General features: G+C 38.3%; 1 protein-coding gene across 3 annotated transcripts in view; it reads right to left on the reverse strand.

The window, feature by feature from the left end:
* The window catches only part of gatb (glutamyl-tRNA(Gln) amidotransferase, subunit B), a 77,147-nt gene that overhangs the window by 563 nt on the left and 64,122 nt on the right, over positions 1–12,462 (reverse strand). For all 3 annotated transcript variants that reach the window (XM_073864387.1, XM_073864390.1, XM_055205458.2), the window contains exons 7-12: positions 9,287–9,371; positions 8,757–8,801; positions 5,079–5,271; positions 3,714–3,847; positions 3,184–3,262; positions 1,797–1,931 (exon numbers count right to left, since the gene is read on the reverse strand). In XM_073864387.1, coding sequence (XP_073720488.1) covers positions 1,797–1,931; positions 3,184–3,262; positions 3,714–3,847; positions 5,079–5,271; positions 8,757–8,801; positions 9,287–9,371 — 671 coding nt within the window. The remainder of the gene's footprint in view (positions 1–1,796; positions 1,932–3,183; positions 3,263–3,713; positions 3,848–5,078; positions 5,272–8,756; positions 8,802–9,286; positions 9,372–12,462) is intronic.

Below are 12,462 nucleotides of genomic sequence, written 5' to 3' on the forward strand. Positions count from 1 at the left end.
TACAAATACTTTCTTTACATACTACATTACATTTTAAATTTACTGACTATATTAAAATGAAGGTTCCCCATCAAGTTTTATATTATTTTATATGGGAACTATCATTTCAATTCCCAGTTTTTTTTTTTATTTCTATTATTAGACTTTTAATGCATTTTTGTTGGATGCCTAATTTCATTCAAAATAATAATTAATTTAAACAATATTTGGAGGCCCCTCAATAATACCACCACGGACCCCCAAGGGGCCCCGGACCCCCTGTTGAAGAACCATGAGCTAGAAGTTAACAATGATAAAAAAAAGTCTTGCTGGTAATCATGCTAAAATGTTTACTTGGCGATTTGGTAAAAACAAATAAAATTCCAATTATGCAGAAAAATGCATAAATATTTAATCTAAAGCCAGTAGCAATGCATTAAAGTTATGCATTTTATCAGTATGTGTGATCCTTGGGATTGAGTGTTGCATACAATGCAAAAAATACCAGTAAAAGTAAAGAGGCAATGCACATGTTCTACATTTATGTGATGTTGTCGTGTATCAATCTTGTGGTTTATGAGTTTGGTTGTCTTTAAATTCATACGTCACAGTCTAATAACTAACATGTTATAAGCGCAATAATTGACTCCGGTCCTTAAAGGATTAGTCCATTTTCTTAAAAGAAAAATCCAGATAATTTACTCACCACCATGTCATCCAAAATGTTGATGTCTTTCTTTGTTCAGTCGAGAAGAAATTATGTTTTTTGAAGAAAACATAGCAAAATTTTTCTAATTTTAATGGACTTTAATAGAACCCAACATTTAATACTTAATTCAACACTTAACAGTTTTTTTCAACGGAGTTTCAAAGGACTATAAACAATGCCAAACGAGGCATAAGGGTCTTGTCTGGCGAGACGATTGTCATGTTTGACAATAAAAATGACAAATATACACTTTTAAAGCACAACTTCTCGTCGTGTAGATCCGGTCGTGATGCGCCAGCTGACCCCACTACGTCACCGCAATACGTCATCACGTCAAGATGTCACAGACGACGAACGCGAAACTCCGCCCCAGTGTTTACATGTGTTGAGAAAGAGGACCGTTCCTACGTTGTTGTATGTCAACTGATACTAATTAATGTCTTTGTGGCAGTTTATTGTTTAAAATGGTCCGCAAATGTGCGTTTTATATATGTAACACGTGACCTCCCTACGTCATACGCATTTACGTTAGATACCGCTGAACCGGACCTTGACGAAAAGTTGTGGTTTAAAAGTATATATTTTTTTATTTTTCTTGTCAAAAATGACAATCGTTTCGCTAGATAAGACCCTTATGCCTCGTTTGGGATTGTTTATAGTCCTTTGAATCTCCGTTGAAAAAAACTGTTACGTGTTGAGTTAAGTATTAAATGTTGGGTTCTATTAAAGTCCATTAAAATTAGAAAAATTCTGCAATGTTTTCTTCAAAAAACATAATTTCTTCTGGACTGAACAAAGAAAGACATCAACATTTTGGATGACATGGTGGTGAGTAAATTATCTGGATTTTTCTTTTAAGAAAATGGACTAATCCTTTAAAATAATTTGAAAATAATGCACACTCTCCTTCATGTCGTGCTGCATTTACCACCTTGCGTGTGCATTATTTTCAAATTATTTAACGACCTGTCGTCAATTACTCTTGCTTGGTATTTTTTAAGGAGCCCCTTAAAAATTCTCACTTTGCCATGTCATTTTAATCTTTTAGTTGATGAATTGTACACTACTAAAATGTAGCGTTTGAAGGCAGAGGAACATCTGGACGTACCTCCTCAGGATGACGGTCCACAACCCCCTGACAGATCCTCCATAGCTCCTCTCTGTCATTTATCATCCATAAATCCAGTTCTTTTACTATCTGACCCGCCGTCTTCTCTGGAACCTTCCACATCTCCTGGAAAACCTTTACTCAGTATAGACACACACACACATGCACACAATAGACCTGTAGTTTTAGAAGAACCTCACACACGTCAATTTTCTTGAAAAAAAAAATCCAGATATTTTACCATGTCATCCAAAATGTTGATGTCTTTCTTTGTTCAGTCGAGAAGAAATTATGTTTTTTGAGGAAAACACTCCAGGATCCTTCCCATTTCAATGGACCTGAATGGACCCAACCGTTTTAATGCAGTTTCAAAGGACTCCAAACGATCCCAAACAAGGCACACAGGTCCTATCCAGTGAAACGACCGACACCCCCGGCAAGAAAAACAAAAAATATGCACCTCCAATGCACAACCTCTCGTCTATCTCCGGTCCCGCGACGCGCCAGCGCGACCTGACGCAATACGTCATCACGTCAAGAGGTCACGGATGACGAATGTGAAACTACGCCCCAGTGTTTACAAGTGTGGAGAAAGAGAACCGTTCCGCTCCATTAAAATGAAAAAAAATCCTGGAATGTTTTCCTCAAAAAACATAATTTCTTCTTGACTGAACAAAGAAAGACATCAACATTTTGGGTGACATGGTGGTGAGTGGATTATCTGGATTTTTTTCAAGAAAGTGGACTAATCCTTTAAAGAACACCTATTACATTGCTAAAAACAACGTTATTTTGTGAATTTGGTTTAACACAATGTGTTTGTGTGGTTTATGGTAAAAAAAAACACATTATTTTCCACATACCGTACATTTTTTTTAGCTCCACATTTCACTCTCTTCCTGAAACACACGGATTTGAAAAGCGATGTGTCCCTGATTGGCCAGATAATCTGTACGTTGTGATTGGTCTGAATACCTCTGACGTCAGCCAGAAATATGACGCTCCTTACCATGTTGGAAAGATTCGCTCACAATGCAATGCTAACAGGAGTTAACTTACAGGCTGTGAGTTCAAGCGAGAGGAATTATGATAATGTCGCCAATCCCAGGAAGTAAACTGCTGCCTACAATCCGTGTGTTTGTTGTAGTCCAAGAAAAGAGATTATCGCTGGAGACGATAACTTGCTTCATTGTTTACTTTGGGGTATGTAACTTTTGCATATCGTTAACATGTACTAATACACACTTACACACCAAAGGAAATGTAAAAACGTGAATCGGACAATAGGTGCTCTTTAAACAATTGCTTATTTTGTATACGTCAATACTTTAAAATTAAATAATGATTTTGGCATCTACATATGCTCAGCACAAAGGATTTTTCTTACCTGCTTGGCAGCTGAAGATGAGATGTGACCAGATTCAACAAGATTGATCAACTCAGAAAGAGCATGTGGAGAGATGGGACTAAAAGAGAGAAGAAATGGTTAGAGGAAATAATTCAGAAAGCAGGAAATCCAAAAACAGGGCATTAAGACTCAGGAGAACTCATTACTGGAAAGTTTAAGCACAGTTTTCTTAATGTGTACTCGAGCAATTTGGCCTCACTTAATATTAGCAAACGAGAAGTGATGATTGAGACCGTCTCTAATCATTGAGCAGAAGAAATCATACAAAAAAAACTACCCCCGTATATACATCCTCAGGCACAGAGGAAACACAACTTCCATTATTTATTATTTACTTACTGGAAACAAAGTTAGTAGGAAAGAATAAAATAAATAAACAAACTTGAAATAAGCCTCTGGCATGCATACAGAGACAAGCGCTTCCTCTCTGAATTGTTTATTCTAATTCAAGATTCCATTATTATGGATGTAGCGCAAATACTGAAATATTATTCTGAGTGCCAACCCACCTCTGAGACACTTTAAGACCCTGAAGATTTAGATTTCCCATCAGCTCTTTTATCACCCAACCAATCACTTTCCTCGGTTCTGTCTTGGTCATCCGAACAACACTTTCAAAGTAGTTCATAAGCCCATCCTCATTCTGAAACATAGCAGTTATAAAATATAATATAAACATAAGATGTAAAAATCACAAGTAAATCAAGTAATAATAAAGAAAGGGTTTTCATTATTACAATTTATTTGACCTCATATCAGTATAGATCGACAAGATAAGTGCTTTACAACACTGCAATGAACACTGGTCATTTTTCAAAAATAATTCACTTTAAGAATCCACAAAGTCCACAGAGCGAAATGAAACAGTCTAGACTATGAAGGGGACTCCTTCCCACTAGCCGGTCAGCAGGTACAACAGCTGAAATATTTTGGACTTTTAAAAATAAATAATTAAATAATTAATTAATTAATTAAATAAATATATAATTAAATAAATAATTAAGTAAATAAATAAATAAATAAATAAATAATTACAGATATTTTTATCTTTTATTTAAGAAAATATGACGCATTGATGCAGGTTAAACTACCCAACAGTATTTCAAATTTACCAACTTTAGAAATATGCAAAAGTAAAATGCAACACACAGTATTACTGCAAAAGCATTAATTCACATCACTAAAGCATCATTTATAAAATTAAAACAGTGACCTTTAATTTTAAAAATATACACTTTAATTTTACTACAGTTATAAATGTTTTATTTTATTCAGGCACACATTATATCTTGGAATACCCAAGGCTGTTCATCGGAAACAAAGGATGCATTTAGAGGCCACATCTGAAGGAATTTTAAAAAGCCTCTGAATTGGGACACCCACCGTTGCGGTGACATCATTTAAATAGGTGAATGCAGCTTTAGAATTAGGATGCACCCAGAATTAAATATTCCAGAGAAGCATGTAATAAAACATGTTACTACTGGACGAAGTTGGAATTGCATCTAAATTAAAGCAACACTATGTAGTTTTTCAACCTTTAAATAATGTCTCTAAAATTATTTCAGTAATAGAACAACTCTTAACTGGACAAATTCTACTGCTGCTGCAACCTGAGCAGCCTCCTAGCTGCTACAAGCACACTCTGAAAGTCGAGGTGGAGGTTAGAGCACACAGCCCCGCCCCTCCCCCTGCCTGTAGAAGAGTGTCTGATACCAGGCACTGTTGCGCTTTTCAACCACATGGGGGAGCTGTAAGTCAATTTTACATGGAAACTACATAGTGTTGCTTTAATCAACTTAAAAAGATGAAAGTAAACGTTGAGACATCTGTGGCAATAAAACAAGCTGAAAAAGACTACAGCACTCTCTCACCACCAACGTAAAGCTGTGCTCCAGCAGGATGCCGTATGTCTCCACGAGCCGTTCCCTCCTCATGGACGGCAGCTCTGGCAATTGGGCCCTCAGCCTGTCAATCACCACAACCTGGTCGTGTTCAGTGTCTGCAGGCACAGAGGCTTCACTTTCATAAACAAACAGAGGGGGCAGGTTGGGCTCTGGCATGAACCTGAGAGAGAGAGAGAGCATGTATTTAACAAAGGTCACGTGGTGAAATGAGAGAAAAGTGTGCTGTTATCTGGTGCAGAGATAAGCCAGTGTTTGTCATGACAGGGTCTGAGTCATCGCAGGACCTAATCTACTGCTCTGAATGTCTCTCTGTCACACCCTCTTCATAGATCTACATTCAAAACCACCCACATGACTCAAGCCTCTGCCAATCACATTCTCTGCAGTGGACTTCCTTTCATCAGATGAGCGTAAATGAATAATTAGGGCCCGAGCACCGAGGAGCAGGCCAGAATGGCCTGCACCGAAAGGTGCGAAGCCCTATTGTTTTTGCTCGAATTTATTATTTTTTTTTTTTTTTTTTTTTCAACACTTGTGCTAATTTGGGAGCCTTAACATACTCGAAAAGTCTTGAAATTTGGCACACACGTCAGAGTCGCGTGCCACTAGGCTCATGCAAAGGCTGGAATACGGGCGTGGCAAGGGAGCTCTGTAGCGCCCCCTGTAATTCAAAAACAAACATTGGGGCACAGATCGGGCAAAAATGTACGCACATGTACGAGAGTTGGTACACATATAGATCTCATCGACCCGAACAACTTTCGCCCTCTGACATTTAAGCTCCGCCCAACAGGAAGTCGGCTATTTCGGATTGTTTAAAAAATGCATGCGGTGAACTTTTGAATACTCCTTCTAGGGGATTCATGGGATTGACACCAAACGTGGTGATCATGATGTCGAGACATTGTACTTGCTAAATTGCGAAGGGATTTTTGATATCTCGAACGGTTCTGCCATGGCGAAGCGACAAAGTCATGGCGAAATCAGAGAAACAGGAAGTGTCTAATATCTAAGGCAAAAAATGTCTTATTGTGATGACACGCGGGGCGTTTGTTCGTCTGAAGATTCCGATCGCATTGATGTGCCTATTGTGAGTCTCGGGTATAGCGCCACCACCAGGCGCCAGGAAGTGTGTCAGTCACAAAGGTGGATTTTTTTGACAGTTCCATCCGATGTTCTTTTAAATACTCCTTCTAGGATATTCATTCGATTGACACCAAAAGTGGTCAACATGATGCTGAGACATTGTAGATGATAAATTGCGAAGGGATTTTTGATATCTCGAATGCTGTTCCCATGGCAACGTGTCAAACTTTACCTTCATTTTAAAGGCATATTGAAGCCTTTCAGTTCCATGCAGTGAACTTTTAAATACTCCTTCTAGAATATTCATTCGATTGACACCAAAAGTGGTCAACATGATGCTGAGACATTGTAGATGATAAATTGCGAAGGGATTTTTGATATCTCGAACGCTGTTCCCATGGCAACGCGTCAAACTTTACTTTTATTTAAGACTTTTTTAAGGCTCTTGGCGTGTTTGGATTAACTTTAAATTTGGCACACACATCAGAGTTGTTGGCAGTTAAGTGTTGACAAAAAGGTCAGATAAAGGCGTGTCTATTTAGTGGCTGACTAGCCCCCCCCCTCCCCCCCGTTTGTCTAAAATGTGGGGTTTCTTTTACCTACAGTCCCCAAATGGGTCAGTAACAACATTAAATAGCCCACTGATATTTACCCACTTGAGGCCCTTGCCCACCGTGCATCGTTTTCTCGGATGCACCGTGTAGCGGAAAAATAACGTGCGAGGGCCCGCCATCGCTGCTTGCAGCTATATTTTTATATTAAAATGCATAAGTTATCTTCTTATATGGGGTTTAACATTCAACTGGGGTCATTTAGATTACTTTAAAGGAAAACACCACCGTTTTTCAATATTGTACTATTTTCTTACCTCAACTTATAGAATCAACTCACACCTACCCCTCCCCAATGCGTGCACTTAATTTAGCCTAGCCCCATTCATTCATCAAGATCCAAACAGGGACGAACCTAGAAGCCACCAAACACCCCCATGTTTTCCCTATTCAAAGACTGTTACATGAGTAGTTACACAAGTAAGTATGGTGGCACAAAATAAAACCTGGCGATTTTTTTAAGGGGATATAAAAAATTAGAACTACATTGTATGACGTAGGAGCACTTAGTTTGCAGTACTTCGACCTTGACGCACAGGAAGTGTTTGGTGGCCTCCAAACCCATCCCCGCCCGGATCCCAAGGAACGAACGGGGCTAGGCCAAATGCTAACACGACGCGCTGTACAAAGATTAAGTGCACGCATTGATAAAAGATAGGCACGCATCAACTCATCCAAGTTGAGGTAAAAACATAGCAAAACATCGAGAAACGGTGGTGCTTTCATCCAAAGCAATCCAAATGACCCCAGTTGAGTCAAATGTTATACATCTGGGATTACACAGCCAAAGTAATACAACCAACTGTTGTTAGGATAAATTTGCAAATGTGCATAAATGTGCAGATGCATATGTATAAATTAGCATTTGTTTTTTAAATGCACAGTAACACAAGCGAGTTCATCACTCCATGAATGCTAGAGGAGGCTGACAGCATAGTCTTCTTTAGTAAATTAAGCAGAATGAATCTACAATTACCAACATGTAATTTCGCTCTGTCCAAAATAGGGACAAAAAACACCAATCAGTTTTTAGTACCTTATAAGCGAGTGAATTTGATTACAGGTCCATGTAGCTGGCAGAGCACTTCATTAACAGCAGGTTAAAGGTCATGGGTTTGATCCTAACAAGATGATTAAACAAATTTACCTTAAAGGAAAACACCACCGTTTTTCAATATTTTACTATGTTCTCACTGAAACTTAGATGAATTAATACATACTATCTTTTTTCAATGTATGCAATTTTAATCTTTGTACAGTGGTTCTTGAATGTGTTAGCATTTAGCCTAGTCCCATTCATTCCTATGGCTCCAAACAAAAGTTCCATTTTGTGCCACCATACTTACTCATGTAACTACTCATGTAACAGTCTTTAAATAGGGAAAATATGGAAGTGTTTGGTGGCTTCTAAATGAATCCCTGTTTGGAGCCATAGGAATAAATGGGGGCTAAATGGGACATAATAAAATATTGAAAAACGGTGGTGTTTTCCTTTAAATCCAATGTGAATCGCTTTTGATAAAAGCATCCGCCAACTACATGCATGTATAATTCAATAAAAACATAACATTTTTCTTAATTGGTTTGATTAATATTTATTTTTACTAATTGTTCAATTTGTTTATTTCATATCAGCCTGCTTCCTTTCCCCCATGTGGAGGACTGATGATTCATTATCTTTCCATCTGCATCAACACTTACAATAGTCTTCCCGTTTCCCCCCTCATCTGTTTTCTCCCATCATTCTCTTTTTCTCCTTCCATATTGACTTTTATCCATCCTTCTGCTACTCCCTTGATTGTCAAGTATTTTCTTCCTTGACCCGTTTTCCTTTAATCCTGTGCTTTCCATCTTCTCTTGATTTGTTCCATCTTTCTTATGTCCTCTACTGTTATCCTCCACCTGAACTCTCTGTAGCACCTCACAGGATGGAGCAGCTTTTACTTACCTGTAGTCCTGTAGGCCTTCCTTATCCCTCATTGGAACAGTGTTTCTAGAGAGAGATAGAGAATATGTCATAATAAAAGAGACAATCAATCTGCCTTGACTTACTGTCTCTAGTATGCACCTACTTATATGTATAATAATCTAAAGGTGGCATGCATAGGGGTCTAAAACTTTTGCACAGCACTGTATGTACCTCAACACAAGACACTGAGGTCAAATGAGCAAATTTATCTTCTATCACAGATCGAACAGGAAATTGAAAAAATTGTCCTGTCCATGTCTAAACTACTGTGTGGCTTAGTACGGAGTTAATGTGTGATCCTTACAGCTTCAGGGTTCTGGAGAATAAATGTGACTTTAATGTCAATTTTAAAGTTGCTGTGGGTTTCAAATATAGTTAGGTATAAAACCAATAAAGTCTGAGGACCTTAACTATGCAAAACAGAGCGTTGAATTACACTTCTCTCCTCTAGCCGATGTCACAGGAGAATACAGTACTTGTAGAAATCTGGCTGTTCTGGGCCGTCTTACCCAGATTTGCTGTCAAAGGCACGAGTCTCATTAAGAACCCTCCCACCGCTCTGGAGAAGCTCCATCTGTCTCTGGATCTCATAGTCTGTTGAACAGGTACCAAGAGAAGACCAATCAAACCGTAGCAAAATCTTCTGCCAACTAAAGACCCTGAAGTACTGTAGATATGGCCGCGTACAACAGTGATTTTCCTCTTGACTGCTCAATGAGCTTTTGGAAGGAATTCTGCAAATTCCTTCCAAAAGCTATAGAGGATAACATTTTAAAATTGGATAATGTATTGAAGCAAATGTACTGGCTGTACTTTGCAAGACATCAAAACAAAACCATATTCATTTAATTAATAAAATTTGCTCAAGAAAGGGTATGAAAAATGTTCATTAACACATTCACAATATTTTCCCCTTTTTTAATTGCTTATTCTGACTTTTAATCACAGCACAACACAGTTTGTGACAGACATGTTTATGTCTGTAATTTACCCAATTTTCAAGTTATAGAGATTTTCCTTTGAAAGAAACTTTTTAATAAAACATTTAAACAAGACAGAGCTGGAGTGAGGTGGAAATGCGTATTGTTTGTATTTCTTATCAGAACTTTGCAGTTTGACTTCTAGCTCCAGCATATTTATACACACTTAGCCCCTCCACATGATGCCAGGCTAATGTGCCAACAACACAAGACAGACTTCCAACTAGAATGTCAAAAGTACAGTGCTTTGGTGTCATCTTAAAACCGGAAAAAATAACTATGTTAAATATGTTGTTAAAGGGACTCCACTTTACTTGAGAATATACTCATTTTCCAACTCCTCTAGTTTTAAACATTTGATTTTTACTGTTTTGGAATCCAATTAGCCAATCTCCGGGTCTGGCGCTAGCACTTTTAGCATAGCTTAGCATAATCTATAGAGACAGAGCGCCGTTATGCAAATTTGAAAACCACGCCCACCGGGGGGGAAATCAATCCAACCGTCTCCATTGAGTTTGTATTGCGAGAAGCCGCCTCCTTGTCATTTCTGGCTTATAACAAAAAACTGAATAATGCCTAAAAGCTGCTGTGTGACAATATGTACAGCTAACAAGCCAAAGAACCCAGAAATAAGTTTTTATAAGCTGTCGAGCCGTAAAACCCAGCCTTTAAGGAGAATAAAGTGGATCGCCGACTACGTTTCCCCCTAGTGGACGCAGTTCTACTAATAGAAGTACTATGAAAAGTTGCCTGTATCCATTTTTGTGTCTTTAAACGCTCGTTTTTTGGGGTCGACAGCTTATAAAAACTTATTTACAGATTAAACTTAAAAACAGAATAATACCTAAAAGCTGCTGTGTGACAAGGTGTACATCTAACACGCCAAAAAAATAAATAAATAATTTTTTATAAGCTGTCGACTTCAAAAAACGAGCGTTTAGACACAGAAATGGAAACAGGCAACTTTTCATAGTACTCCTATTAGTAAAACTGCGTCCAATAGGGGGAAACGTAATCGGCGATCCACTTTATTCTCCTTAAAGACTGGGTTTTACGGCTCGACAGCTTATAAAAACTTATTTCTGTGTTCTTTGGCTTGTTAGCTGTACATATTGTCCCAAAGCAGCTTTTAGGCATTATTCAGTTTTTTGTTATAAGCCAGAAATGACAAGGAGGCGGCCTTTTGCAATACAAAGTCAATGGAGACTGTTGGATTGCTTTCCCCCCCGGTGGGCGTGGTTTTCAGGTTGTGACGCGCTGCGCTCTGTCTCTATTGAATGGATTAGACCATTGGCGTCGCGCTCAGAAATAACCAAAGAGTTCAATATTTTTCCTTATTTAAAACTCTTCTGTAGTTACATTGTGCACCAAGACCGACAGAAAAGTAAAAGTTGTGATTTTCTAGGCAGATATGGCTAGGAACTATACTCTCATTCTGGTGCAACAATCAAGGACTTTGCTGCCGTAACATGACTGCAGCAGGCGCAATGATGTTACGCAGCACCTGAAAATAGTCCCCTGCTATTGAAAGTTACTAAGGGGACTATTTTCGGGCGGTGCTTAATGTCATTGCGCCTGCTGCAGCCATGTTACGCAAAGTCCTTGATTATTACACCAGAATGAGAGTATAGTTCCTAGCCATATCGGCCTAGAAAATCGCAACTTTTAATTTTCTGTCAGTCTTAGTACACAATGTAACTACAGAAGAGACTCAAGTTTTAAATAGGAAAAATATTGAAACTCTTTGGCTATTTTTTAGTGCGATGCTAATGGTCTAATCAGATTTAATGGATTATGCTAAGCTGTGCTAAAAGTGGTACCGTCAGACCCGGATATCAGCTGAATGGATTCCAAAACGGTAAGAATCAAACGTTTAACTCTAGAGTTGCTGGAAAATGAGCATAATCTCAAAAATGTGAAGTGTGCCTTTAATATCAATCAAACAACAATACTGCCAAAAAAGAAACAAATCACTGCTTTTATATTACCCATGTTCTTTATTTTTCTGTATAACTGAGTGTTTAGTTCAATACCTGCTTGAAAACCCCCCAAAGTGGATTCACATAATCAATAAATACTGAACCAGTTTTCAGTTACTACAAAGTGTGTGTAGTATGTGAGTATTTAAAGCTGAATAAAACATTTCTAAGTCTATTTCACTTTTCAGGCAATGCTCTGTATGTACAGTGGACTGGCAAAGAGATTTTCTGATTCATACAAAAAAAAGACTTTCTTATCAACAGCTACAACTTAAAGGTATAGCGGAAGATTTTCCAGAATTATTTAAAAATAACCGCCCCTCGATATTTAAAAAAAAATGCACACGCAACACTCCCGAGAGGGAACGCCTGTTAAACGCGTGCACGAGACAGAGAGAGAGAGCATGCAGGAGCTCAGTTCTTCTCTTCGCTCTGTTTACAAGTTTCTGTCGGCATGTTTACCGTGTCTGTGCGGTTCGTGACTTGTGCCAGGGCTAGCATCGCTAATCATAGCTTACATCAACTTTTACTAGCAGTGATTTTAAATGGATTCTCCAAATAGCATGACAAAATTTACCTTTCCAGTAGAAACTTCGCGTGGGAAGCCCAACCTGTCCTTTTAGCTCACGCCAGCGTGTGAAATAGTGTCCCATAAACATTCTGGTCTTGTTTCTTTCTTTATAGTCCTTTGAACTCCTTTCTCTTCTTGTCATACAATTCGTAGAC

The sequence above is a fragment of the Misgurnus anguillicaudatus genome, chromosome 3 (assembly GCF_027580225.2).
Source record: "Misgurnus anguillicaudatus chromosome 3, ASM2758022v2, whole genome shotgun sequence".
NCBI lineage: Eukaryota > Metazoa > Chordata > Actinopteri > Cypriniformes > Cobitidae > Misgurnus > Misgurnus anguillicaudatus.